This window comes from Colletotrichum gloeosporioides (assembly GCF_011800055.1).
Source record: "Colletotrichum gloeosporioides strain Lc1 chromosome Unknown consensus_5, whole genome shotgun sequence".
Lineage (NCBI taxonomy): Eukaryota > Fungi > Ascomycota > Sordariomycetes > Glomerellales > Glomerellaceae > Colletotrichum > Colletotrichum gloeosporioides.
This window is the reverse complement of record NW_025544650.1, coordinates 318,451-346,354: the sequence shown is the minus strand read 5'-3', so window position 1 is coordinate 346,354 and position 27,904 is coordinate 318,451. Positions and strand designations below refer to the sequence as shown.

The window sequence follows — 27,904 nt, the reverse complement described above, 5'->3', positions numbered from 1 at the left end:
CCGGCGCCCGCTTCAGCACCTCGTGGCGATGTTAGCTAGTGATCTTCGAAAACTCAAGCTCTACCTTAGCGGCCGCCTCCTCCACATTGAGAGCCACCTACGCAAACGTTTCGAACAGCTGAACGCCTTGCTGTGTCCGGGTGCCCTTAGCCGAAGGTGAAATGATATCCGAGGGGATAACATGTCTGGCGTTTCTTGGCGAGCGGTAGTTAGGAGATCAATGTCTTGGTTTCTTGGGGAAGTTTGTCGATCCCACGTTCAGCTGTCATTCTTCCACAGCCCCAAGAAAATCATCAAGTCGCCCCAGCCTACTGTGCGAAAACATCAAACCACACTCAATGGCCAGAAATACCGGATCAACGTGTCAGACACCCTCATGTATTCTGAGACCGATCTAGGCCAGCGAGGGCTACGCCAACTAAATCCGCGCCTAAAGCCTGCAAGGAAGTGGCTTTTGGAACACACACATCATTGAGCAGACGCCGTCCCAGGGATGAGGAAAATCAAAGTGTCGTAAACAGTCTAGCCCTCTTGATAATTCCTTGCATTGGAGTTAGCGGCATGTGCATTCTGCGTAGGATCCCCAACACGACCAGCTTCTCCAGAACCCTAGTTTGAAAGATCAGGCTTGCTTCACCCATCCCTCCGTACAGAATCTCTGCCTATCGACAGAATCTGAACGACACTTTGAACAGCCACAGCAGCCCAGTATGTCTACCACCTTTACCACCACCACCACCATCACCAAGACGCCTGGCTTCGCGTATGTGAACACGACACCGTTATTGTTCTGCGTACCAGGCCAACCGGGGAACCCAAGAATTTCTTGCAAAGGTATCAACACCATTGTACCATGGCCCCGGGGCTCGCAGCTCCGCTATTCGATAATATCGCGAAAAGAGAGCAAGACACCAGAATTTGTGATCAAAATCGTCAAAGAAGCTATAGATGAGTGGTTTACCGGACTTGGAAAAACGCTTGAAATGAGAGAGGCACGCGCTGGCGAGCTTGCAGACATTCGTATATCATTTCGAAATGACATGCCAAGTTGGAGCTGCATCGGCGCTGTGGCCGCTGGTATCTCGTCAGAGGTGGAGCCCACGATGAACTTCAACTTCGGCGGATGGAAGAGCTCTAAGGCTGTTTATTCGCATGCCTCTATCAAGAGGCTCGCCCTTCATCTCTGTGGTCACGCTCTCGGACTGTGAGTGATGCCTCTTTCTCGACTAAAGAAAACAACCGCAGCATTGCGCAAATATCTAGAGAACTGACACAGCGTTCTAGACCCCATGCCAAGCTGAATCAGTGTCCGTTGCCATGGAAGAAGGATGAAGTGGATCGGGAGTGCAAGTCTCCCAATGCCGAACTGCTCACGGGCGCCGAAGGCTGTGACCAGCTACGGGATCCCGAGTCAATCATGCATTACGATCTCCCTGCTCGCCTAACCAACGGCAACACCGACATGCGACAGGGTGGCTGTTCCATAGACCAAGAGGCTCGAAGTCTTGTGCAGTCTTTGTACCCAAAAGCTTCGGAAGCTTTCTTCCTTCATTGCGATACGTCCAACGCCTCGCTATTCCCAGACTTCAAGCCGGGAGCAAAAATGGCCAGCGCTCGACACTTCTTCGACACATCTTGTACCGCCAACATCGTGACTGGTATCCGCAAGGTGGACATGGGCGTTGATGCCAACTTCCGCCTCAAATCAGAAGTCTCCGACATCAATGAAGGCGTGGGTTACAATATCGACATAGGAACGTGGCACGAGACACACCTGAACGCAGCCATATGCAACGTTCTTTCCTTTAAATCGGCGGATGAAAGAGTTCGGACTGGAAACGTGAGATGGGACGGTCTGACTGGTGAAAACGAGCGCTGTCAACGCCAGACCTTTGCAAAACCGTTCAGCCAGACCCCGAGTGTCGTTGTCTTCATCAGCTCGTTTGACACTGATGATAAGGAGTTTTTGCGTATCGACGTGGCGTCCTCGGATGTTGATAGAAACGGGTTCACAGTGCATCTGAAGACCTGGAATGGTTCGTCCCTCTCTTCTTCCCTATTCTCTGTAGCCTTGACCGTACTCGGAAACCCCATTCATGGTGCCCTTGCGCAGACTCATGACACGATGGCTGACTACCCTGTTTCCAGATTCAAGGATTTACAATATCACGGCCTCTTGGGTTGCCCACGAGCCAGATGAGTGGTCCATCCGCTCCGGCCCTCTCGACATTGCGTTCGATCAGCGTCGGACAAAGAGCGTGAAACTTACAAGAGACTACGTCTTTCCAATGAAGGAGAAGCCTGCCTGCCTTTTCTATGCGTTTTCACATATTGATGTGAAGCCCGACAAAAATCTCCAAGTAGATCTGTACGCGACTTGTGACGAGAAAAGGGTGTCCGCAGAGTTCAACACGTGGGATGATGAGAATGGTTTCTTTCAATGTAAGGGATGCTATGTTGCGCTTGCTCAGGTTTCAACTGAGAAATTAGTTACTGGAAGCGAGTTAGGTTCTTAGTATTGCCTTTCTCAATGCGACTGGCGTAGAACATAATCTCAACTATTATGACTATCAGCGAGTGGAAATTGCATGCAAAGTATATATGAGAAAACGTGCGATTGTGCCCAGCCCATGAACGCCATGTCCCATACGACAGACATGTTCAATAGATACTTCCGAGGGGACTAGATCGCTAGTCAAATTAAAATATTGGATCATGGAAACATTTTGACTTGATTCTCCGGTACAAAAACACGATGCTATAACACGCGGCGTTACACGCCTCGACTTAGTTCAGGGGCCGTTGAAAACTACTACCAAACATGATTATGTTGTTGAGATGTATTCCATATTCTAGCTGGTGAGCGCCTACACCTTGAGGTATCGTGGCTGGGTCGACTGACCAAACTTCATGCCTCTCCGTCATCGCTGTCTGCGTCAATCGTAGTCTTGGTTGCGGCAACCAACTTGAACTGAGAATATGTTTGCAGCATAGTGACAGTGATTACACTTTCGATGATAGCATCATTCTCGTCCAGCTTCAAGAGATCTTTCAGCTGTCTAGCGCTTTGGGTCTCCAGTGCACCAGGTGCAGGCTTCTGATCCGGTTTGCTGATGCGTTTGAACTTTTGAGGATCCTCAAACTGGCCGTAGATGCATGTTGCAATGTCCTTAGCCACCAAATGCATCGGAGCCACGGCAAGAACAGGACCTACGCCCACAAGAGCAACGGTGCCGACAAGTGCGAGAATTCGAAGCCCGGCAGTGACCCTGGCACCGATGCTCGAGAGAGCAGCTTTAACGGCTTCGAACTTGTCGCTTGCTTCAGGATCGTCGGAAGTATCGAGAATATTCTTCTGACGCTCTTCAGGGCTGGCGCCTTTGTTCAGGTTGATGATTTGTTCAATGCTGTCATCGACATCATCCATGGCACTTTTGACTAGCCTGACAAATTCCGCGCTCGGCTCACCATCGACATCTTCGTTGTCATCATCTTTGCCTCCAGATGACTTTGGCTTCTTAACGCGGGTCTGCGTAGTTTTGATGGATATGCCGATGACTCTGCATAAGATCTCGATTTTCTCAACCGTCTTCTGTGGGTTTTGTGAAATGTCTTCGTCAAAGTTTTCATCTGAAGTGTCACCTTCAGATTCGTCACTGAGACCGCCTGACTTCGGGTCCCGTCTATCGGCAGCTGCATCGTTCTCCTTTTCAGAGTCGGGCCTAGGTCCCTTCCCATGTTTATGTCCTCGCAGTGGGTCGGAATGAGTATTCCCACCACCATTATGCTCATGGTTGGGCTCCTTCTCATGGTTGGGCTCCTTCTCATGGTTGGGCTCCTTCTCATGGTCGATGCCGCCTTCACTGTTGACGTCTTGAAAGTCGTCATCTCCGGGACTGTTTTCTCGCGGTTCTCGATGGTCGAGCCTTCCATGCTGGTTGTTTTTCCGGTTGCCTTGCGGACCTTTGGCTTTGTTGTTCATTGTGAAGTGTTGTGATGGTGTGTAATGTGAAATGTGCTTGAATGGAATGGTGTTTTGTGACAATGTGTCTGAAGTCTCTAAGCATATTACAGGTTTTCATGGTAGACCAGCGGTTCTTCTAACTTAAGTAGCTCAAAGCCCAAAGACACAAACTCAGCCAAAATTGTCCTTTGCTTTGCTTGTGATAATGCTACGTCAACGCCTACTGATGATGCAAGTGGCTGAGACGGCAATTCCACTGCAGAAAGTCTTGCTGCACACCACGACTTTCCTAGACATATCTGAGCGATGAAGATCCTGAAGGTACTCAACAGTGGTACAAAAGAAGAAGGGAGGCACGCTTTTGGAGGCCATTCGCCTATGGGTCATGTGGGTAGTGTAATAATCCAACGGCTCTGTTAGTGGCAATGAGCGGAGGCCGTCCTGACTGCACAGTGCGGGCGCGGACGATACAAAGTGCCAATTTCCACATGAACAAGCCAGCTGAGGCCATCTCCTTAGGCCCCGAGACATGGACTTTTTGGCTCCCGCCAGGTACAGCCAATAGAAGCCTGCCCTCAGTAACCATAATACAAAGCCACCAGCAGAGGGCTAGAAGGGAGGTAATGAAGGTATTATGATCCCTCCGGAAGCAGTCTTTAGAGGGTAGGTACTCCAGAGCCCTTCAGAGCCCTCCTAGCAAACCAGAGGCCAGCGTTCACACCACTTTATCACGATACCTATACTACTACTACCTTAGTAGGAGACGTTGAGGTAGCTATGGGGGCCGCTTAAATGTCCATGTTTCAGGCCTCAAGGAGATGAGGCGCATTTGTGGTACATAGAGAAAAGGCACATCTTCTTAAAATCTACTTGGTTATCGTTGGGTATGTAGGTGACGTAGGAGGCTCAAGCTATCAAGCTAGAGAATTGGAGGAGCATGGGGGGAGTGGGCTAGCACGCTAGGTCTCTTCGCACAGGCCTTGAGCGAACGCGGTTCTGGCAGTTCGAACTTGACTGTTTTGGTGACATTGTGCGATGCGTAGCGCGACTGTGACAGATCGTCAAATAGCCAAGCTAGCATGTACCAAACTCCCTTGCGAGCTTGCCGTAAATGGTGCCTGGACCACGCCACCGAGTACAATGTCTTACAGCGGGCTGCAGCTTGGCACAGCCAAGCTGAACCTCGACAGAGTCTGGTATCATTCTGCCAGCCCACCAATCTGTGGAAACAGCGTCCATCAACCGCCAGATTCATTCGATGCTACCGTGATTTCCATTTCGCAACGCACATAGTCGCGATTCACGACAATCCCCAATTTGTCCAGTTTACCAAAGACAGGCGTCGAAACTGCAAGCCATTATTTTTCTCGCCACCAAAGCTTGCCAGCTCACTCTGGAAACTGGGTAATTCCCGTTTGAATCAAGCAAGGACGTCAATTTTCGTCATGACACTCCAAGATATCCTCGCTCCCAACTTGTGCCGCTACAAGGCGCAACTGGACGGAGAGTACGTCTCTACTCGAGTTGTTACGCACAATGGCACTACAATCGCCGTCGCCTTGGCCAAGGCAAAGAATGGCGTTCTGTCATTCAACTATTCAATCCTCGATACTGCAGCTGGCAGTCAGATGGACAAGGAGCAGGCGTCGAGCACAGCCGCGATGGACGAAAAGCCTGACTCGAAGTGCTGGTTCGTTAACGTGAAGACACTGAATTTTCCGTCAGAGGTCAGGGTTATCGGTGAAGAGGCCGTTCCTGTCTACCAGATCCCCGCAGTCGATCGAAGCAACCGAAAGACTGTCCGATCGCCGGCTCATGGGCAGAAGCTTGACGAATGGCTCTCCTCCTCCTTATGCCTCATTGACCAGAACGTTTTAGACTTCCAACTACTTTCCGACGGTCGTTATGTGTACTTGTTCCGTCAGAGTGCACCGATGGAGAATGGGTTTCCGAACCAGTTCATGATAGAAGGAGACGCCGGAAGACCCCCAGTAGACCGCAACCTACTCTGTGACCGCTTCATACTTGTTGGTTCAAGTCTCGATCAGCCTTTGGAGGCTCGATATCAGCGTAGCCGACAGAAACAGATCCCGCTGAACGACCAGGATACCCTCAGTGTCAAGGACATCAATGACGAACCGTTCTATGAACCAACATATTCACTGAGATTCGTCCAGGACCTTGAACTCGGTCGCTTTTGCGTCCTCCGAGCCCCCACCATGATCAACAACGTGGCCAAGTGGATGATATTCGCCTACTCCCACAAGACAGGAGAGGTGGAGTGCTTGACCACTGATGTTTCGTCAAACGGTCTATTTGATCTCCATGGCCATGTTTACTACACTTGCAAAGTGAAGGAGCATGGCAAGGTGTTTGCCAACGGCCCAGGGCCTTGTACGGCCACAAGAAAGGACGACGGGAGGATATGTGGCAAGGCGCGGGTCCCAATCTTGCCCAAGACGCCCGCATCAAAGCGTTCGGTGGAGCTGAGCGATCAAAATGGACTCGTTCTACAAAATCAAGATCATCCGGAGATAATAGGCCTACTGGAGGGCTTCACACTCGAGGTCTGGGTCTGGGTGCAGCCGGAAGATTCCATAAATGACACTGGAAACTTAGCAGATGGATCTGTCAAAGGAGGCTTCTCTCTTTTTCGCTTCTCCCAGAATTGTCCCGGAGTGTTCATTAACGACAAGTGTCATGTGGAGATTCGGAAACCTGGGGAGGATGATGCTCTCGTTGCGTCAGGTGCGGCTCTTGAAGCGAAAGTTTGGAGTCACGTCGCCATCACCTACGATCCAAACACTTTGAGTTACGCAATCATAATCAACGGCGTGATTTCTGGATCTATCACCAGTGAATTACGCCCTGGAGCTCTATTGGGTTTTGGACCGCAGTCAAATGGATCGTCAAGTTGCTTCAAAGGACTCTTCGACGAAATGCGTTTATGGCGTCGTCCGCTCCATCCTTCGACCATCAAGTCCAAGATGCACTCCCGCGCCACAGGTCTCGAACTGGATTTGAAGTCGTGCTGGCACTTTGACGAAGGTTCCGGCATGACAGTCTTCGATGCGACCAGCAACCATCATCTAACGATTACTTCAACTGAAGGAAGAACGACATCTCCAGACGTCTGGCAAACTTCCTCTGCGCCAATGGTGGGAAGCCACGGCATCGCGCGCAAGGTTCTACGCGTACCATCTTCAGTGAAGACCACAGGCGGTCTCTGTGCCACAGTCTACAACGAGCAAGTCGCCGTATCAGAGGAGAAGGCCAACACGAATGATGGATCGAGCTCGACGCCAGATGCTGGTGGCAATGATGAGCCCAAGAACATGAAGCGTGGTGCCAGAGTGCTACTGGGCTTTGTTGTCAACGACAAATCCCCTCCACGTTTGGCCATCCTAGACTTCTGCTTACTTTCGGACGGTACACTTTGCGATATGCCCGCGTTGATACCTTTGCCAACTCTGAGCATGCCATATCCGACTTCTGGAGACACATCGCCCCATCATGATTCATTGGATGTGTCTACGGCGCTCCTATACGTTGGGGGAGAGGGCTTAGAGATCTTCGGAGGGATCCTTCCACTGGATACGGTCGAATGTGAGCCCTCTGTGCCATGCGCCTTTGAATCTGGCACGGGAAGCGTGACAATCTTCTTCAAGGGCAAAAGTCTTGATAGATGTTCATTCTCGGCTCTCAAATACAACATATCTCGCAAAGTTATAGCCACTGAACTCTCGGCGTCAATCCTTGGTGGTCACAGAGGCCTACTATCGACGAGCAAGCTCCAGCAGGCTGTTAACGTAGTCTTTGAGACGAAACAATGTCCATGGGCAGTGGACGGCTTAGCTGTCGATCTTACTCTGACAGCGAATATGCCCGACGGCAATAAGATAATCGAGACATGGGCAGGTGAGAGGGAATTCTTACTCGAACGTGCATTTCTAACTACTAATCCGAGAAAAACACAGGACTCCCATCACAGATCGACAAGTTTTGCAGCCTGATCAACGGTTCAAAGCCAAAAGGTTGCAAAATTGGTACGCTACTTGAGCTGAATGACATCACGGTAGGTTTGGTCGAAGCCAATCTCGATTACATCACTTAGCTTGCTTTTCGGTCAAGTCTAACACTTTATGTATAAACAGAAAACCGGCTACGCAAGTTCCAAAATACCGTCCGTGGCAATCAGCCTTCAAGCAGGCTCTAAATCCCCCGTTGAGGCAGGAACATTTCTCAGCATCGGTAGTCGAGGCTACTTTGTTCTGCAAGATGCCAAGATTGGAGACGAGGTTCTCGTGGCCAATTTGTTCGTCGATAAGAGACCGGAAGGGAAGCCGCCTAAGAAAGGCCTCTTTGTACTATCTTCGACTTACGACCACGAAGATTTAGTCAAATGCGAGGGCAAGCCTACCGGAGATTTTAGAAAAGGATCTGGAATCGTCAGTATGGCTTGGTCCCCAGCTGCGGTGGCCAGTGGTCAAGCTGCCACATCATCATCAGCAAAGCTTCAAGTATCTGGTACTAGCTACATCACGGGCAATGGCCAGAGTCCAAGCTTTGGCTCTCCACCTCGCTCGACCTCTCTCCGACTCGACGGTAGAACGGCTTACTCAATGCTTGAAGATACGGTTGCCACAGCTGCTTGTGCTGGAATATGCTTCGAAACTTGGATCAAGGCCGAATCGAACTCGGAAGACACCATCGTAGTTGCTTATACATCAGAGCGATTGCCACGGGCCGATGGGTTTTCCAAAGAAGAACAGAAGTTTATCCTTGGCATCACGCAGCCACCAGACGGCAACGACACATATCACATAGTCGGCAGTATCAACGACTCGCAGTTCATGATCAAAGACCCCTCGGTCCTGAAACCGGGTCATTGGTCACATTTGGCATTTTCATCCAGCAGCACATTTGCAGTTCGATTCTCGGGCAATGGATACATCGACCTCGGTAAAACGGAGCAATGGAATGTCTCTGACTTCTCACTAGCTTTTAGCCTTCAGCTCAACGAGAAAGTTGACCACGAACAGCCCATTCTTGTCAAAGGCGACAGCAGCTCGGCTCCTACGCCTCTGAAAATTGAAATCACGAAAGACGGAAACATTCGCCTCTCTCACTGGGCCGCGGATGACGGTGGGAGCAACGTGCGGCAACGAACATTTGAATCGAGAGCTGCCTTGCTTACGGGCCAGGCATACAAGATATTTATTTCTCGCAAGGCGGTCCAAGTTCCAGCGGACAACAACATTCCGAAAACATGCCAGGTGGTTACCATGCGCGCGTGGCGTCTGAATGGAGAGTGTGACATTGAATTTTCTCCAGAAACCGAGGATAGATTCGAGCAACTGTCAGAATTGATGGGGGAAAACTCTCCCCGTCAAATCCATGGCGCTGTGCAGGGAAACGAGGCATCCCTCTGTCTCGGTGGTGCACGATGGACCGAGACACAGGGACTACAAGGCATCGTCGGATCCGTACAACTATACTCCTCGGCCATCCAAACCCCTGCATCTCCTTTGGAGCTGTGCAGGAAGGCGGCACATGACGACAGTCTGATAGGTTCATGGTCCTGCCGCGAACCGGGAGGATTCAGTCTTATCGATGATCTCGGCCGTAACAACGGCAAGCTTCAAGGTGATCTTGATTGGGTTGTCGGTCCGTACAAGTCGGATTATACACTTTCAATATTTCTCAACGCCATTCGAGTGAATCACGGGCAGCCGGATGTCTCCGGAAAGACCCTGCTCGACCAAGCGACTCCTGCAGGACCGCACCAACTGTCAGTTGGAAACATCTTAGTGTCCAATGAAGACGACGACGACTCTCGATTCCTAGGCCTTGAACAAGGATTCTGTGGCGAGCTAGATGAGTTGCGCATTTGGAACGTGCCTAGAACTAGCCAAGAAGTCTGCGACTCAATGAATACGTCTCTGACTGAGATTTCGGGGGATCTTGCTGTCTATCTGCCATTCCACGACGAGAAAGCGGACTTGGATGCATTGGAAAGGTCGCATCAGAATCTGACCTCTGTTCTCACCGACGCTTCAGTTAATTGCTGGCACTTAACACCCCTTTCTGGAGCTGTCACAACCACAAGAGCGTCCGAGGCCCCGGTCGGCCATGATTCTCCGTGTGTTAACCATACACTGGGTGCCAAAGTTCACCCACCTCATGGAGCCGACATTAGAGCTGGACCCTCAGTGGCTGAATACGGCGAAATGGAAATCAGTTCCAGCGGAAACATGGAAGGCAGTTATAAGCGGGCATACTCTTACATCGAAGAAGGCGGAGACTGGTGCCTTGTAACGGGCTTCCGCATCGGTGCGTTGAAGACTGAGTGGGTTAGTCAAGTCCAGACCTCGCCGACACTCATCGGCTTCATTGAGGGCGCACCGCCACTGCCCATCGAAAGCTTTACCGACAGAGACAGGCCGCCGACGACATCCGTGAAATTCGAAAACAACACTCGCTGCACGTACACGTACAGTGCCCGCTCCGAGAGTACTATAAGCGCCGAGCTGTCTTGGTCGAAGGGCGCTGGAATCAAGTGGGACGTCGAGGCTGGCGTGGCCGTCCAGACCGAGATAAGCGAAGGCAAAACCAGGGGCTCAGTGAGGCGCGGAATTGATACCTCATGTGGCAAAGTCAACAACGAAGTCCATACGTCGACGACAAACAGCAATTTGGAGATGGCGGTTCAACTTACAAGCATCTGGAAGGAAAGCACCAGCGATGACAATGACTCGAAGAGTGAGGGATTTGAACCTGTCAACACGGGTCTTGCGCTTGTCGAGAGTGAGGTTGCCGATGTTTTTGCGCTTCGACTCCAGATGCGTGGGTCAATCGCACCCGTTGTTGCTTATCAGCTCCGACCCAACCCGGATATTCCCAAGGACCGCAACTTGATATCTTTTAATATCAACCCGAAATACACCAAACAGGGCTGCCTCGATGGTCGACACGGGTTGAAGAATGATCCGGACTATCCTGCTATGGCATCAGCCCCGAAAGATGCGTCGTACTATAAGCCAGTTGAGGCCTACGCACTTCGCGAGCGCATTAGACGCGCGGAGGAGCAACTCCAGGGAGAATATGATCGGCGATCGGTTGCCCCTGTGAATTACCTTACAGACCTTCCACAGCGTACGCATCGAAACATCTGCAACGCGTACGTCTGGACGGCCGACGGAGGTACGTTCCAGGAGACACGTTCGACTCTTGACATGGTCCAGTCGGAGATAGGAGGCAATCTGGACTACAGGAATAGCGTAGGTGCTTCAGTTGAGACAGAAGTATCGATCGGTAGCTTGCTTACCACCGGTACTGTCGATGCTATGGCTAGCGCTCATTTCAATTTTGTGATCACAAAGGAGAAGGCATCGGAAGAAGGCTTCGAATTGGTCACTGAGTTGCCCCCACCAGTCGACCTTAGGTGTCAAGATCCGGACACGGGCGAATATATCAAAAGGGCTGGTGCCGTTGATGCGTATAGGTGGATGAGCTTCTGGCTTGAGCCAAGCGTGGAGGCAACGGATACTTTCTTCGAGCACGTTCTCAATCACGCCTGGCTTGAGCAGTCACCGGAGCCCAATGCCCAACTGTTGCGGACTCTGCGCGAGGGCCTGAAGAATGAAACTGGCAACGCGCGAACGAAGGCCTGGCGCGTCCTGCATCGCTGCACATATGTCAGCCGCATACCCGAGAAGATTGAGCCCCGCCCAAGGGCCGCGATGGCTCTCAAGGAACAAAAGCCATCGACGCTTTTGGCAGACATTGGATGCAATTGGCTTTTGATCCAGAAGTTGGAGCCATTTGCCCGCGATGCTGTTTCGCGGGGAAATCTCGCGACCACTTTGAAGCCTCACGTTCTGAGGTTCTTCCCGACCCTGATCGCCCAGAGTCGTTTGTACAACCAGGTGCTGGACATGTTGGCAGATTATGTTGGACTGTCTTGATGGTCTATCATATTGAGCTTTTCTAGCCGGGCGGTGTCCACACACACGAGCGTAATCCATAGCCCGTGCCAAAGCATCACCGTCGTTATCGCCGTAGACGTCGCTACTGTTATCGCTATCGTTGTCGTTGTCTATCGCCGTCGGCCTTTATCGTCTTTGTTCTCTCTACTACTATACTGGTCATAGAGGACACTGCCCGGTTAGCAAAACTCATTGTCTTTGCTGGAGTTCTTCGAGAACATAGAGTATGGCCGACCTTTCGTCTCAGAGCATTTGTGTTGCGTCAGGGCAGGATGGTGCTGTAGATAATCACAGTCCCTACTGGTAGCTTATAATCCTGATTTCATTTTTTGATGAAAGTCTTAGAAAGTCTTAAGGACACTGCGTCTTCCCCGTCTTCATGAGGTTTCCATGTCGAGGTCCCTGATAAATGAGGGCAGACAAGAAGATCTAGACTCTGAACCTCAAGAACACCCGCCTGCAATGGCCTGTCTTCGTCTAGATCTTTTGACAAAAGGACTTCATAACGAATTTCTGGAGAGGTACCTAATGAAAGAGGAGGTATACAAGCCTCTCGGCGTAAAAGATCGTGAAGACCCATGTCAGAGTCATGTCTCCACCGAACCACGATACGTTCGAGAATAAATTTCCAACGCGGATCGTTGCCATTACTTTGTATGCAAGCCATGAAAACAAGATGAGGAGACCGAGTCTACTTAATGAATCAGCGGGAGTATCAGCGACAGCCGGGTCTGACGTACATTCGCAGGTTTGTGAGTAGACGGCAGATGAACTTCGCCACGCCGGTATGGTTCCGGCACGCATTGATAGCCAACTGATTTGAACTCAAAACCCTAGACTCATCCTGCTCGCTTGATGCTTGCTTTTTGATATCAATCGGCGGCTTAAAGTCTGCCATGACGGCTGCCGAGTTGTAGGTAGAGTGAGGAGTTGGCTCGGTAGGGGAAAGAGCTTTCAATTCAATTTTCTTTATGGGCTGTCAAGGTAGCTGTCAAAACCACGAAACGCACGTCCCTATTGGGAGTGGGAGGCAGCAAATGAGTTATTTCAACCAACAAGGTGTACACCTGGTTTATGGAACCTGGGAAGTACTCACCCTCTGGTATCTACATTCGGCGGGGACTTCAGATGTACAAATTAGGATCCTCTGCAACTCTCACGGTAGCGTAGTTAGTACTTCCAAAAGAACAACCATAGCAAGGAAAACAATAGGGTTAGCGATAGTAAATGAGGACGAGAGACCGTAACGATAGACAACGACGACAGCGACGACGGTGACAACGTAAGCGACTACACAGTCCGAGAGATATCCAGGGGTCTAGCAAGATACACGGAGTACACACGTTTATGTAGACACTTTCCAGATAGCCAACTGACATTGCCTGACTACTAGCGAAACTTTCAGAAGTTTTGTTTGACTGCAATGTAATTGTTAATGAGAGTAACTAAGAATTTCCATGTGCGCCGCGAGGATAAGCTACGAGTTCCCAAACATCTTTATGCAGTCTTGTATGCGATGGTACACAATCCCTAGCAAATGATTTCCACTGCGGCGTGGAGAACGGAGTGGCAGTCAAGATCGCCATCAGGGAGGGTGAAGTCGCTGCCTCCGCAGTTGGAACCACTCCACGTCTTGATCGTACAACCGCTTTTTCTCAAATCAGTACACTAAAATTCACGGAAAAGAAGGTCGGGTGCTTCATACCGCTTATCAGCGACCTTGATGGAGCGCTTGTTGGAGACCGGGATGCAACGACGGGCTCCGACGCCGGTGACCTCGAAGACCTGCTCGCCGTTCGTGCAGAGGTCGTCGCTGAAGGAGGAGACCTTGGAATGGTCCTGGCGAGACTCCAGCTGAACAGGGTTTGCGAGAGCTAGAGAGGCAAGGGCAGCGGCCATGACCGTGGTAACAGAGAATTGCATGCTGGAGGTGTTGATGTTAGATGTTGGTGGAAGGTATAGAGAACTGGTCGAGATTGTTGTAATTGTTGAGGCTTAGAAATGAAGATGTTGATATTGATGCCGGATGAGTACAGCTTTAAAGTGGAAACAAGCCGTCATTTTATATATTCTTGAGACCCTCTCGAATGGTGTAAGTACTGAAGTCTAGAGCTGCGGTAGTGAAGCCCCTGGGCTGAGCATCCCATGTCATCATGATCAGATGAAGCGCGAAACCTTGACCTTCTCATCGTTCCACCGAACCTCAGGCGTATTCACACGCCCGACTTAACGGATCGTGGATACTTGGCATGGATTTACATGCAGATCTTTCAAAAGGACTTTGGCTGACGTGAGAGGTGTCATTGTTTCAGTAACGCGCTGTACTTCCGCGCACAACAAAATCGTTGCAATACACGATAGTGATCGGCGTAACGATCATCTACGAAGACTCTCACTAAAGAATTTGGGTTACAAATGTCAAGAGCTCACAACACGAGGCCCCTGCATCTGGCCCCCAAATGGCGGGTAAGTGCCGTCTAGGAGCCGAACTTATCATGGGACGGAATCCTTCCAAGGCAGCAGAAACAGTATTGACAAGTAGGATGACATTCATGTGTGCGCATTGAAACAGACACAGGAGGATTTGGTGTTCCTGGCAGTAGTCTCAACTTAAGCATCTGCGATGGGGACTGATGCTTGTCTCTGCTTGTCTGCCAGGGAGCCGTCCGATTCGCGAACACCCGCGGGTAGGGTGGGATGGAGGCGTATTGCTTCCGGCAGTGTCCAAGTAAACGCCTTGCTAACTCGTCCAGAGCAAATTTGGGCTGCTACGCTGCGCATGTGGTTAATAATATTTCACAAGTAATTGGCAGCTCCGCCCGAACTCTGTCGAAGTTTGGGGCTATTCTTGGCGAGGGGATGCATGATTGGTGATATTGATGACAGGCAGTTAGCTTCCCCGTATTTCCATGGCAGAAATGCAGTCGGATTATCAGATATAGACTAAGGTGGTTCTGTTCGCGCGCTGGCCATTAATTGCATTGCATTGCATACAGACTTGTAGAATACCATTGTGATAAGATGCCTTTTCTGGTTGAGTTCCATGAAGAAAGAACGCCAAGTCATGACCGTCAATAGCCGAAGCCGGCGTCGGGGGAATATCGGAATCAAGCCGCGATTATGTCATCGTCCGGGTTTAGCTGTAGTGCCCCTGACTGCTTTTTACCCCGCCAAAAGAGAAAGCCACAGCGGTGCACCGACAAACGGGCGGCTCACCCCGCTGCAGATGCCACGGAGGTGACCGAAAATCGGGTCGCAAATGGCGTAATCCAGCACCGAATGGGGCCCAAGCACCGTCAAGCAATCAGCGTCGTGCAATTCGCCGACTTCTAACTCGAAGCTCAATTGAGGAGGGCGCAAGTTGTAGTAGTACGCCTTTCAAACGCCGTCCCGTCCTGCCTCCGGTTGTTTCCCTCTTTCCATCCTTCCATGAACTCTTTCCTCCGCCCTGTCCTCCGGTCTCGCATCCCCAGCAGCGCCGCCAGAAGAGGATTCCACGCGACGGCCACGATGAGTCTTAGCAGCAAGATCAAGCCCGCGGCCAGAGTCGCCGGACGCAGACAGGATGTTTGGTGAGATAGGACCTCGATGAGGAGTCAGCAGTGACTCTAATCCTCAGGAATATGGGCCAGTGCTGACCATGCCTTGCAGGTCCATCATCAACGAGGCGGCCGCCGCCTCGCCCAAGCAGCCCATCGTCAACATGGGCCAGGGCTTCTTCGGCTACAACCCGCCCGACTTCATCCTCAACGCCGCCAAGCAAGCCCTGGACCGCGTCGAGTGCAACCAGTACAGTCCCACCAAGGGCCGCCCGCGCCTCAAGAAGGCCATTGCCGACGCCTACTCTCCCTACTGGGGCCGCAAGCTCGACCCCGAGACCGAGGTCACCATCACCACCGGCGCCAATGAAGGTGAGAGGGACTCCGTACCGAGAAGGAGATGCCCGATGAGACGGTGGACTGACGGTGGATCTAGGAATGCTCAGCGCCTTCATGGCCTTCATTGAGCCTGGCGATGAGGTCATCCTCTTTGAGCCCTTTTTCGACCAGTGAGATAGCACCGAAAACAGTGGAAGTGAGATGTAAGTGCTGACCCTGGAACAGGTACATCTCCAACATCGAGATGCCCGGTGGCAAGATCACCTACGTGCCCCTCCACCCTCCCAAGGACGGCGGCGAGAAGACCTCGTCCGCCGCCAACTGGACCATCGACTTTGACGAGCTCGAGCGCGCCATCACGCCCAAGACAAAGATGATTGTCCTCAACACACCGCGTCCGCCAACCCTGCCCCTGTTATCTCCATCTGACAATCGCCACTGACTCCCAACACAGACAACCCCGTCGGCAAGGTCTTTTCCAAGGACGAGCTCCAAAAGATTGGCGACCTCTGCGTCAAGCACGAGATCATCATCCTCTCCGACGAGGTCTACGACCGTCTCTTCTACGTCCCCTTCACCCGCATCGCCACCCTCTCCCCCGAGATTGAGAGCCTGACAATCACCGTCGGCTCCGCCGGCAAGAACTTCTACGCCACCGGCTGGCGCGTCGGCTGGCTCATGGGCTCTGCCGAGCTGATCCAGCACGTCTCCGCTGCGCACACCCGCATCTGCTACTCCTCTGTCTCGCCGTTGCAGGAGGCCTGCGCTGTCGGTACGTGATCCCCTTCCCTTTATGTGAGACAACGAAGCAGAAGACGAAAGCTGACACACCATCGCACAGGCTTCGAGGAGGCCGAGAAGCACGGGTTCTGGGACCAGACCATCAAGGACATGAAGGGCAAGATGGACCGCTTCAACGAGGTCTGGACGGAGCTCGGCATGCCCTACTCCGAGCCCGAGGGCGGCTACTTCGTGCTCGTCAACATGGCCAAGGTCAAGCTGCCCGAGGACTACCCCTTCCCCGCGCATGTCGCGAGCCGCCCGCGCGACTTCAAGCTCGCGTGGTTCCTCATCCAGGAGGTCGGCGTCGCGGCCATCCCGCCCACCGAGTTCTACACCGACTCCAACGCGCACATTGCCGAGGACTACATCCGCTTCGCCGTCTGCAAGCCTGACGACGTGCTGGAGACTGCTAAGGAGAGGCTGCGTGGGTTGAAGAAGTACATCCAGGAATAGAGGGGAGGTGGGATATAAGCACCATGTATCATGCATTCTGGAAAGATTTCTGTTAAAAGGAGTGTGAATAGATAAAAAAGGCTTGATTACATGTCCTGCGTTTACGTGTGCTCTGCCAGAGAGATCGTGTATGTGCTTCGAGCCTGAAACATTTCATCCTCCTGGTCTACCGACGAATTTTGGGCGAGGTCGACCTCGATGTAGTAGAGCACGCATCGCCAACACCACCCAATGCTCCTCCTTCCTGGCAGGCATTCGCCGGGTCGCAGTACGTGACGAAGAGCAGCCCCGAGTCGCCGGCCGGAACGCCCGACGGCACGCACCAGAAGACGGACTGGCTCACGTGGGCATCGTCGGCGGTCTGTTTCCCCGCTGCCAGCGAAGATTTGATGGTTTTCTGATTGTTCGCGTCTGCAGGTCTCACTTAGCTTCGACGCTGGTTTCAAAGGGAGGACATGAGAGGCAGACCGATTTTGAGGAGACGGGAGCCGCAGTAGGTTTCGCTCGGGGTGCAAGTTACCGCGGAGGCGACGCCGGAGATGGCGGCGATGGTGGCGAGTAGGGCGACGATTCGGGCCATTTTTGGACGCGCTTTGATGAAGGTAATTTTCTTTTTGATGAAGATGTCTTGACGAATTGATTTTGGTGGTCGAAAAAGGAAGGGAGGTGCTTCTAGGGATGTGAACATCCCTTCCAGCCAGGGCGGCCCGATGCGGGTCTCACGAGACTCTCAACAGCTAGTGGCTTGGACTGTTTGATGAGCAAAGTTTGGCATTTGAAATCAGGGCTCAAGCATGCCATTTCCATCGATGAGGCACATCGTCGGCATTACTGCTTGGAGTCCTTTCTGTTACACGCTTCGGAAGGTACGATGACCATGATGGGCAGGTCCTTCCTGGGGGAGAACAACGGCGTGGGCGGAGGAAAGAACCTACGATGGAACAGAAAACTCGGCAAAGTCGAATCACCATAGTGCGAAAACTCGAAAATGTGTGTAAAGCTTGATCCGATTACTTCCTGGCCAGTATCTTTGACCGATCTTACCAAGCTAAGGGACCATCCGAAAATTCAGCTCTTCTCGAGAGCCATGCCGTGACCAAACCATGTGTCCATCCCAAAAGAACCACGATATCACATCCCAAACGCCATCCAACTAAGCCCATCTAGCCGAGTTGCCAAACCCGCTTGAAAGCCAACGCGAATACCATATGAGAAAAAGAGAAAGTCGTGATCATCATGCAAGACAGAGAGGGAAACCCCAAGCAAGCAAGACAGATGAAGTCTAGATCTCAGCGCTGTCCTGGCCACCCTCCATCTGGACGTCCTCCTCGGCCTTAGCCTCCTCCTTCACCTCGAACTTGGGCTCCTCCTGGGGAGTGGTGGTGAGCTCGTCCTCCTCCTCAGCGGCGGCAGCAGCCTCCTCCTGCTCCTTCTTGGCCTTGGCAGGAGTGGCGCGCTTCTTAGCGGGGGTGGCGCGCTTTTTCTTGGCTGGGGTCTCCGGGGAGACAGTGTCCTCGGCGTCGGCGTCGCCTTGGCTGGCAGCGGCCGGAGCAGCAGCCTTCTTCTTGGCAGGAGTGCGCTTCTTCTTGACGGGGGTCTCGACGACGAGCTTCTCCTCGGTGGCGTTGGTGAGCTCGTCGGCCTCCTCATCATCCTCCTCGGTGGAGGGAGTGGGAGCGGGAGCGGTCTTCTTGCGGGGAGTGGCACGCTTGCGCTTGGCCGGGGTGGTGGCAGCGGTGCCGTCCTCGTTGGCGGCAGGAGCGGGCATGTCGGCGAAGAGCTTCTTCTTGATGGCGGCCCAGGCGTTGGAGGCAGAGCGGGGGTTGGTCATGCCGCAGGCCTCGGCGAGCTTGGGATAGTCGATCTATTCACACCGTCAGTATCAAAAGCACGAGAACGACGAGGGACGACGACGACGACGAGAAACGACGACAATAACAACAACAATAATGATGGACGATGACGCCGACGACAGCAAGGTAGAGTATGCAACCACTGGAGAGGACGAAAATTGGAAGGGACCACGATGGGTGGGTAGGTTGTATTCTTACCTCAGGCGGGGTTTTCATGCAGCTCCATGCATGCTTGAGAATCTCGAGCTCTCTGTCGGTGAGAGGCTTCTTGGTGGTGCCGTCGGAAGAAGACATGCTGACTTGTGATGAAGTACAAGGTGGGATGTGTTGAGTTGTTGATGCAAAGGGTGAAGTGAAGTGTTGCAGGTTGGATGAAGATGGGGATGAGAAGTGGGTGGTGGGAGAGTGTGATGTTTTTGTGTGAAGGTGGGTGCTGGAGGGGAAGGTGGGAAAACTCTGGTAAGAGATGGACTTCGTGGAAAAGAGAGATTTTCAGGCAGATGCTTGTGGAAGGGAAGCGGAGATATCAGTTAGGGCAGAAGTGAAGGTTATCGTGTGCCCTGACTGGATGTGCTTAGTCGACGATGGAAGTGAGCGGAAGAGGAAGAGTTGAAAGAAAGTCAGGAAGGAGCCCTGGGTGCTAGGCATCAAGAGAAGCTGCTACTTCCTGGACTGTGAACTTGAGGAATGGTGATTCTCAGCTGTTGCAAAAATGTTGGGTCATGAACATTTCTGGATGCTTGCTTGATGTTTCCAGAATTGGAAAGCATTGGGAAGTCGCAGCTGCTTCAAAGCCAGTATGATCCAGACCAAGCTGTTCGCAGCTTCCTTTGTGTAATACCTCGACACTTCCAGCAGGTGCACCCCTATGAGACCAGAAGGAACGAAAGATAAAAACAAAAAAGTCGTGATCAAAAAGGGAATCGAACCCAGAGGCCCCAACGTTGGATAGTATAACTTGGTGTTGAGCTAGCATTAGGGCTATACTCGGCATATTCACTGTCACCTCTCCACCCGCTGGTTGCCAGTTCTGGCCACGAACCTCCCTATGTAGGTATGGCAGACACTCTAGGTGTCTAGGTGTGCTGTTAACCGCTGCAGCAGACAAGCACTGAGGCAAAGTGTAGGCAGGAGAGATCCAGAGGCCACCCTACTTCCAACCTTATGCGTACTTTTATTATTTATTATATATACATCTGCACACCCTGCCATTTCACTATGTCGGCCCGTGAAGGTGAAACTATGACTCTTTTTTCCATCTTACAATCGTGTCCACAGCTATTAAAGTACGAACAAGAGCAAGCAAATCTATCACTACAGATGCTCATCTTGGAATCGTGGAGATCGATCCAAGTCCTCAGTCTATTGGCCCAATGGAGATTGGTCGTGTACACTAGGGAAGGAAGGAGGCGTCGAAGCTGAGTTTGCCTGCCTGATCATGCCCCTTCCATATCTCACTCACTGATCAGCAGCACGGTCTCCCTTTGATGCATTCCCAACTCAAAAACCTCCAACAAAGGAGATCGAGGCAACCAGCGAAACAAGCATCTTCCCAGCCCATTATAACTAGTGCCTGTTGGCATAATTGCACTTCGTACATCCGAGAGAATTGACGATGAGAATTAAGCTGAAAGTAGAAAGGCTCTTATCAATCTTCAACGATGAAATTCAATCACACTGATGATACGTTGGCTCAATATGAATGTAAAAAAGAGCACATTTCTGAATTATTTCAAGAACTGCATCGCGTGCTCGATCATGCCAGGTTTGGTCCCAAAGTGATAAGCAGCAGCTCCGACGAGACCCGGCACGACAATCCACACCATTTTGCGCGCAAAGGCCTTTGCGCCCTTCTTAATAATAATCCGAAGCTTCTCGTGGTATGCGTCGTGGTCATTGACGTGTGGAAACGGCACATCAGGGATAGGCTTTCCCAGAAACTCGCACAACGGGCCCCAACCATCCTTCAAATTGTAGTTTAGCAACCTCTCGGGCGGCGTCTCCCTTCGGATGGTGTCATAGTGCCTCTTGTATCCCTCCCGAGCGTTCGCTAGGATTCCTTCTTTGGTGTCTGAGTTGAATTGGTACCGCAGCCAGGTGAATGTGATGTCGTCGATCTCCGCGACATACTTCGCGCGCAGCCATGAAAGCGTCCTCCAGACAGGGTTGAAGGCAACGTTGACAATGCTCTCGTCGAAGCTCTTGTACCACGACTCGAATTGCCGCTCGACGAGAACAACCTTGGAGTCGGGGTACGCTCTAACCAGCTCCGAACCGAAGAAGTTGGGCGGCAGGTCACAGACGGCCCCGCAGTGGCCGAGCAGCTGGTCGAACTCGGTGCGACCAAAGGGCTTCTGGCCGGGCTGGGGATTCATCTTTGCGTGCATGCCTTCGGTCCACAGCTGGACCTCACAGATGTTGGATGTCATGGAGAAGCCGTGGTAAACGTCATCGTAGCCGAGAATCATGAGGGCTCGTTGCATTGCTGGGTGTCCATGTCATTAGCCTGGCTCCGAAGTATTGGGGGCGATCTCTATGGAGATCGCGGATACCTACATGATGTACCCGTCTTGGACATGCCAAGGGCCAGGACCTCCAATGGAACGACTCGCTTGCATGTTCGGCGGTCAATGTTGAGGTCGGGCTTGAAAAGCTCAGGGTGCTTCTCTTCATCAGTCTGCATTCGAGACATGGTGGGCAAAGGCAGAAAGTCGAAGCTTTTGAGTCTGATTAAATTCGAGCGCAAAACCCACATGGGACTGAGAACCAAAAACTAGATATAGGCCATTTATCAAGTAAACCGTCTTCGTGCCCTGTGGTCTTTTCTTCCAGGTGGTTCGTCAGATGCACTAGAACAAGTGTCTTGGGATTACACGCATTGTCTTACGATTATTACTCCGGTTCCAACAGTCTCTTGCATGCCCAGTGTTACCCACCCATGAATGTTTGGATCTCCCTGCCCTAGCATCCACGCCAGAGATGCTCCTGGTTCTCCTTATCGAAGGATCTTTCGACCCACTCAAGCAAACATGCGGTGGGAATAAAGCAGACCGCGACGGTGAGGTATTAGAGACGGCACCCTGGCCGCCCAGAGTCTTGACTCCGGACCTCAGTTCCGCTTGGCCCACACTGACCGGCTCGCAGACCGACAACCGACGATCTAGGCTTATCCTCCGCCACGAATGTTGATACTGGCGAATGATATGACGCTGTTGGTGCTCACCTGTCTGGGCAGCTGAACATGACACCTGCATTTGCTGTGTTGGGTGTGTTTGCTGCACACTTGATTAACTAATCACGCAGGACAGAGCCTAAGCGAGATAGGGAATGATACCAGAATGTGGGTTTCTTCTCAACGTCTTGCCATCTCCTCACATTCTACTGGTGGCCTTTAGCAGTGTGCTGGGTGGACTGAGCAAGATTAGCCGCATCCCCTGCAGACTGCGGCGCGGATCCTCCACCAACAGCGCTAGGCAATGTCTATTTTGAGAAAATGCAGTTCTTGCCAGTATCATCCTTCATGGTGCGAGCAAATTGTCTTCCAAGCCTAAAAGAAAACTAGGGTGCACATTGAGTGCCAACAGGTCAACATCTTCAATTCCGGAAATAAGCAACTTGAGACAGTAATTTTCTCGTCAGCGACAACCAATGCCAGAGCCATCTGGTCGAACATCTTCCCACTCAACACCTACCGAGGTTAGCTTCTCCTTCTTTGATTGATGCTCCAGGAGGAGCGTACGGGTGGCTGTATCTGTTGTTCCAGGTATTGCCAGTTGGTCGTAAGCCTCAAAAAAAAAACTCATTTGAAGGCCAGGATAATCTAGATGTGAAGCAGCCAGGAAATCGAAGAAGCCTCAACGCGCTGGACGTATGTAGCCAAAACGTTGCATGGAATTGATCTCGTGGAAGCGCTTCCCCGCTCCCCGCGACGATGCTCCCTGTATCATATCTCATCACCAACAACTACTTGGTTCCCCACATACTCGTATGATTGAGAAGGCTGGCCAGGATTTGGCCAAAGTCTTCTTGGTTCCTGACCAGTAGCCGTAGCCTCGGGAGAATCGTCAGCGAGCGCAGAGGTAGGGCAGCCGTTTAAGCTGACTGAGGTAGAACGGCAAAACAGACCCTTCATGTCGCAAGAAGGAATCGATCCTTGCCACCTGGACTGATGTTCGCGTCAGTGAAAATATGATGAGGTTCATTTAGAGCCAACAAAGCCTCGGCGTGTGCGAAAACGTGCTGCTTTTCCTTTCGGTTCTTCTACTGCAGTTAGCTAGTTCTTAAAAGTCTTTCTCACTTCTACGCATAGTTTCAAATATTGGATTCAAATATCTGTGCAATGGCTTCCGGTGCGGAGATCATCTACATGATAGATCCGCCCGAAGGGGAGGAACGCTTCGCTGCAGGCAGCGTGGGGTCCGGCATGATTGCTGCAGGAACATCTACCACCATCGTTGCCTTGGTCTTTGTGGTGCTTCGGATTTTCACCAGAGCCCATATTGTGCGACGGAGCTTGGGAGTAGATGATTGTGAGTGCATCGGCCATTCTTTTGTGCTGGCAACACTGACATGAACTTTATACTTGATCATTGCTTCGATGATCATGAGCCTTGGATTCTTGGCCACTGGCCTCAAGAGTAAGTGTGATAGATGTGTTGGGGCTTGACCACTGCTGACAATGATGTTTCAGTGATTGAGCTTGGTGTAGGGTCCCACTTTTGGCAGGTCAAATATGCCGACTATGATCCCAGGTTTCTGATTGTAAGCTGCGATGTCTACGTTTCTGCTGACTTCCAACTCTTGTCTGGTTGCTGAGCGCTCACTATGCTAACAGAATACCGCAGTACGGCACTTGCACGACGATGACCTACTCCCTCACTGTTGTTCTAGCAAAACTGTCACTTCTGTTTCTCTACCTGCGACTATGTCCTGACCAGAGCTTCCGTAATGTTGTCATGACGTTAATTGGAATCGTAACTGCATACTCGATCGCGTATCAGTTGCTTAGCCTGTTCGGTTGCCGCCCTGTCTATGCTTCATGGGATGCGGTGGCGTTGAAGACTGCAAGCTGTGTCGATAAGGAGACAGTCTACATGGTTCTCAGTATCGCCAACATTATTATGGATATCGTCATCCTTGTGCTGCCGTTGAAGATTGTCATCCCCCTTCAAATGGCGAGGCGGCAGAAAGCGTCGGTAATTCTGCTGTTCGCAACTGGCACGTTGTGAGTTCTCCCCACAGTCGTTTGCCCCCAATCACAACTTCATAGAGGCCCTATTATCTCCCTATGGATACCTCGGTTACAGACACGCGGACGGGATAGTGTAATGCCAGAGACTCTTGATGTTGCACATCTCGTCCCGTAATCATCCGAACGGATAGTCGGGATATCCACGCAGATAACAAAGGCTTGTAGCAAGAACTTTGAGCAGCTGACTAGATGTTATCAGTGTCTGTGCCGCAGCTATCAAGCGTACCATAATTCTTCCTCCTTTAATGAAGAGTCCGGACTACAGCTGGGACGTTGCCGAGCAGTTCAACTGGTCCTTTCTCGAAGCCAACGCTGGTATAGTATGCGCGGCTGTGCCGGGTCTCAAGCCGTTCTTCATGCGGTATCTTCCCAGCTTCATCTCCTCGCGTATCACCGGTTCCAGCGACAGGACTGGCAAAAAGTCCCTCCCATACAACACAGTTATTGAGAACAACAAGAAGCGAAGAAACATGCAATCCGAATCTTACGAGCTTCAGTCCCAGGATGACATATCTGAGGGAGGTTCAGGGAAGGTGGACGATGAGACAATATTGTGGTCAGGACGTGTTCTTCGCAAGGATGCTACAACTCATCGAGAGACCATCATACAATCAGAAGGCATGGATGGGGGAAGAGAGAGCAGTCGTATTGATGGGGCCAAACTATCGAATGAAAGGGGCAGGGATACCGATTCGTCGGCCGCCAATCTCTCCGTTGCCTTCCATGGCAGGGGAATCAAGGTTACGCACGAGACCGAGATTTCTTACAGCAAGTGAATGGCTTGTTGAATTCAATACTTTGGGCTGATGGTCCCCAGCTCTATATTTACATTGGAATCCCCAGCTATTCGCAAGTATCAGCTCAATATGATGAATATCTTCAGCATATCACTAAGAGCTAAGTCGTCGCGAGCAGTATTGTTAAACATAGACAATGATATTGACAGGCACGTATTCCGACTAAACAGTTAGCAATGAATCGATTGATTACAAGAATCTTTGTTCAGCAGAATAGAGAACAAAAATGAAATGAAGCTCACACTATCACACATGCAAACCGTCAAGCGCTCAACCTCAAATACACATATAGCTTTGCCGCTTCTCTTGGCCCAGGGCCTCGCTCTCATTCTCCTTGGGGTTCGTATGCTTTAAGCTTCCGACGTCTCATAGGCGGCTGCTTGCCACAATGAGGAAAGGCTAGTGAAGCCAGTCGTTTCTTCGTCGGAGCACTCGTTGGGTCAGGTAGGGGGTGCAGCTGAATTGATCCCGGGCGACCTTCAATCAGTCGCTGCTTGACGGGAGTGTTAGATGTCTCATGCTGGCAGAGCTTCTGATAGTACCCTTTCATTTGGTAGCAGAGCTCCTCGAAAAGATGACTGACATTCAACCCTCCCCGATGGCGAAATTCATTCAACGTCTTGCTCAGCACCGGCGATAGCGAGTACCGACCCCCAAAACTAGCCGTCCTCTCAAACCCTGCAGAGCACAAGACCTCTTTGATAAATCCACGGTTTTGCGGAAGAAACGGCTTGCGAGTCTTTTGGTTCTGAACGAATGCACCAGCATGACAACAGTCAAGTACGACGAGGACATCACATGGCAAGTCGTAGATCTCCTCGACGATGTCCTGCCAGTGGATTTTGGACTTCTCACTAGAAAAGCTATTAGCTGGTATGTTCATGGATCACAGCATTTTCAGGAGTCTAGAATAACGGAAACAACGCTTGGACTCGAAGTCGCATTGTTCACTTACCCACACAACACGAGATCATTTCGGTCGCCTTCGACGTTGCCGTGACCGTTGTACCAGAGAATCAGTAATGTTTCCGTGTTCCCAGCTTTCAATAACGACTTGCACTCGCGAATCTTTCCCAGAAGTCTCGTGGTTGGGTTGTGCGAAGGAATGGTAAACTGTTCCACATCGTAGTTGTAGGCCGTGAAGGATTTCATCGGGTCTTCCATTTCTTGCTCAATGGTATAGGGAGCGTACGGCAGGTGGATGAAGCCGGGGAAATCCCAGATCATGAACACGGCGCGCACCGCCTGGTACTTCCTTTGGCAACAAGACGCATGATGTGTTGCAAGGCTGTCATCTTCGTCGACGTCTTCATCGCCGCCTTCGTCACTGTATTCGTCCCAATCCAGATCACTCATTGTCTCCAAACAAGACGCGTAATCCGATAATCCGGATGAGTCATCAGAAAGGGCATCCTCAAAATCATCGCCGGGATCATAGTCGCTGTCGGATTCACGGTCAAATTGAGACACGATGGAGTCCAACTCGCTGGCGTCTGATTCAGCATCTTTGCTGTCTTCTGACGTTGCATCGGGCTCCCAGGAACGATCGATGATAGCAGAACTGCGTGTATAGACAGCCGGACCGTGGGCGTGGTTGCTCTTCAGTACCATTCGCAAATCATGTCGTGATGGGGAATCCACATCAATGCGTTTCCCCAGTAGAAACCCTACTAGCCGGAGACAAAACTGGTCCGCAAGCTGCTGTGTTGATCGGTCGGTGTTCTCGACTTGAAGAGACTTGATGGCTTTCTGGGCTGAAGAGAGGACAAGTTAGCACCTGTGATTCAAAGAAAGCAAGATCTTACCAAATCGATCAATCCAAGCATCGGAATGAAAACACTGTCCGAGCTGTGTCAGATTCGGATGGCTCTTTGTAACACTGACTTCGCTCCGTCTCCACACTGGTAACATTGAACTTTGCTGGCATCTTCCAGTCGCAATAAGCCACAGCACTCCATCATCATCGTCTTCGCAACTGGAAACGAGAACAGCGGAGTCCGACAAAAGTTTAACACCGGCGTTTCTGCCTTGACGGGAGGTACACCCATGTACGCGTCTGATGATGTACAGAGCTCGTGGACGAGTCCCAGAAGTAGGAGCAAGAGCAGAGACATTCTGCATGGCGGTGCACGATGCGTACGGGTCGTCTGAAGCAAATGGGCCTAGACTCCTCCGATCCGGTGGTGGTTTGCAATATGCTGACTGCAAGCGAGACTCCTATGTATATGTCATAGTGGAAGTCCTTGGAGAAACTTCGATTTTGAACTAGATCAGGCAAGTTTCTTCAAATATGTGTCTCGGTGATTTCCCGTATTACATGGTTGACGAAACATGTTACATATGCACTGGAAGAATTGGAGTCACAAAGGAAGCCCTTACCAGCTGTTTCGAGTCAAATAGACCCCGGACACCATCGTTTCTTGTTCTGCAGTCTTCTACCTCGCCAAATGATACATAATTCAGCCAGCTGGTGCGAAGAACAGGAAAGAAAGCCTGGAAATTTCCAAAAGCCGAGCGCCGACCTTTCAGAAGCTTATCAATTGTGCGTGGAAGAGTACGATCTCTTCAGAGAACATCATCGTTTCCTGTCTCAAGTTCTGATGTAATTCGAGAGACTTCCTCTAAATAAGGCGATAAGCTAGAAACGCCCCATTGACTAATACAAACCAGAATGTCTACATGGGTATGCCATGCAAGGCGCGGTTCATAGCCTCTGACTTTATGCATCCCTTGTCTTGCTGGCGGATGACCCCAAGGTTGCATCAGCGGAGCCAACACTCGGATCAACGGACCGTACAACGAGGCGGCCGTTCTTACATGACGCGGTGGCATGGTGGCCATGACAGTGACAGTCTGTTCTATCTTGATTCGGGAGGATGATGTACTGTCATAGCGATGTATGAGTTACAACGCATTCAATTGGCGGGCTATGGCGAC

General features: G+C 51.3%; 9 protein-coding genes across 9 annotated transcripts; 4 read left to right on the top strand and 5 right to left on the bottom strand.

Annotated features, from left to right (window-relative positions):
* Positions 1-710: 710 nt before the first annotated feature.
* On the top strand, positions 711-2,508 carry GCG54_00003692 (uncharacterized protein; the record flags this gene model as incomplete). The annotated part of the gene is made up of 4 exons (XM_045403762.1): positions 711-1,204; positions 1,285-2,036; positions 2,149-2,442; positions 2,501-2,508. 4 exons carry the CDS (start codon positions 711-713, stop codon positions 2,506-2,508), a joined length of 1,548 nt encoding a protein of 515 aa, XP_045271102.1.
* A 2,901-nt stretch (positions 2,509-5,409) lies between these two features.
* On the top strand, positions 5,410-11,931 carry GCG54_00003691 (uncharacterized protein; the record flags this gene model as incomplete). Its single annotated transcript, XM_045403761.1, has 3 exons — positions 5,410-7,882; positions 7,942-8,039; positions 8,119-11,931. 3 exons carry the CDS (start codon positions 5,410-5,412, stop codon positions 11,929-11,931), a joined length of 6,384 nt encoding a protein of 2,127 aa, XP_045271101.1.
* A 1,551-nt stretch (positions 11,932-13,482) lies between these two features.
* GCG54_00003690 (uncharacterized protein) lies at positions 13,483-13,875 on the bottom strand (the record flags this gene model as incomplete). Its single annotated transcript, XM_045403760.1, has 2 exons — positions 13,483-13,600; positions 13,658-13,875. 2 exons carry the CDS (start codon positions 13,873-13,875, stop codon positions 13,483-13,485), a joined length of 336 nt encoding a protein of 111 aa, XP_045271100.1.
* A 1,506-nt stretch (positions 13,876-15,381) lies between these two features.
* On the top strand, positions 15,382-17,066 carry GCG54_00003689 (putative aminotransferase C6B12.04c; the record flags this gene model as incomplete). Its single annotated transcript, XM_045403759.1, has 6 exons — positions 15,382-15,524; positions 15,604-15,863; positions 15,928-16,000; positions 16,056-16,225; positions 16,285-16,602; positions 16,672-17,066. 6 exons carry the CDS (start codon positions 15,382-15,384, stop codon positions 17,064-17,066), a joined length of 1,359 nt encoding a protein of 452 aa, XP_045271099.1.
* Positions 17,067-17,232: 166 nt separating this feature from the next.
* Positions 17,233-17,646, bottom strand: GCG54_00003688 (uncharacterized protein; the record flags this gene model as incomplete). Its single annotated transcript, XM_045403758.1, has 2 exons — positions 17,233-17,477; positions 17,535-17,646. The coding sequence occupies 2 exons, from the start codon at positions 17,644-17,646 to the stop codon at positions 17,233-17,235; spliced, it is 357 nt and encodes a 118-aa protein (XP_045271098.1).
* Positions 17,647-18,348: 702 nt separating this feature from the next.
* Positions 18,349-19,213, bottom strand: GCG54_00003687 (uncharacterized protein; the record flags this gene model as incomplete). The annotated part of the gene is made up of 2 exons (XM_045403757.1): positions 18,349-18,930; positions 19,118-19,213. The coding sequence occupies 2 exons, from the start codon at positions 19,211-19,213 to the stop codon at positions 18,349-18,351; spliced, it is 678 nt and encodes a 225-aa protein (XP_045271097.1).
* A 1,433-nt stretch (positions 19,214-20,646) lies between these two features.
* Positions 20,647-21,611, bottom strand: GCG54_00003686 (uncharacterized protein; the record flags this gene model as incomplete). The annotated part of the gene is made up of 2 exons (XM_045403756.1): positions 20,647-21,404; positions 21,476-21,611. The coding sequence occupies 2 exons, from the start codon at positions 21,609-21,611 to the stop codon at positions 20,647-20,649; spliced, it is 894 nt and encodes a 297-aa protein (XP_045271096.1).
* A 1,647-nt stretch (positions 21,612-23,258) lies between these two features.
* GCG54_00003685 (uncharacterized protein) lies at positions 23,259-24,946 on the top strand (the record flags this gene model as incomplete). Its single annotated transcript, XM_045403755.1, has 4 exons — positions 23,259-23,448; positions 23,610-23,680; positions 23,764-24,143; positions 24,370-24,946. 4 exons carry the CDS (start codon positions 23,259-23,261, stop codon positions 24,944-24,946), a joined length of 1,218 nt encoding a protein of 405 aa, XP_045271095.1.
* Positions 24,947-25,918: 972 nt separating this feature from the next.
* GCG54_00003684 (uncharacterized protein) lies at positions 25,919-26,894 on the bottom strand (the record flags this gene model as incomplete). The annotated part of the gene is made up of 2 exons (XM_045403754.1): positions 25,919-26,721; positions 26,852-26,894. 2 exons carry the CDS (start codon positions 26,892-26,894, stop codon positions 25,919-25,921), a joined length of 846 nt encoding a protein of 281 aa, XP_045271094.1.
* Between the last annotated feature and the right edge of the window lie 1,010 nt (positions 26,895-27,904).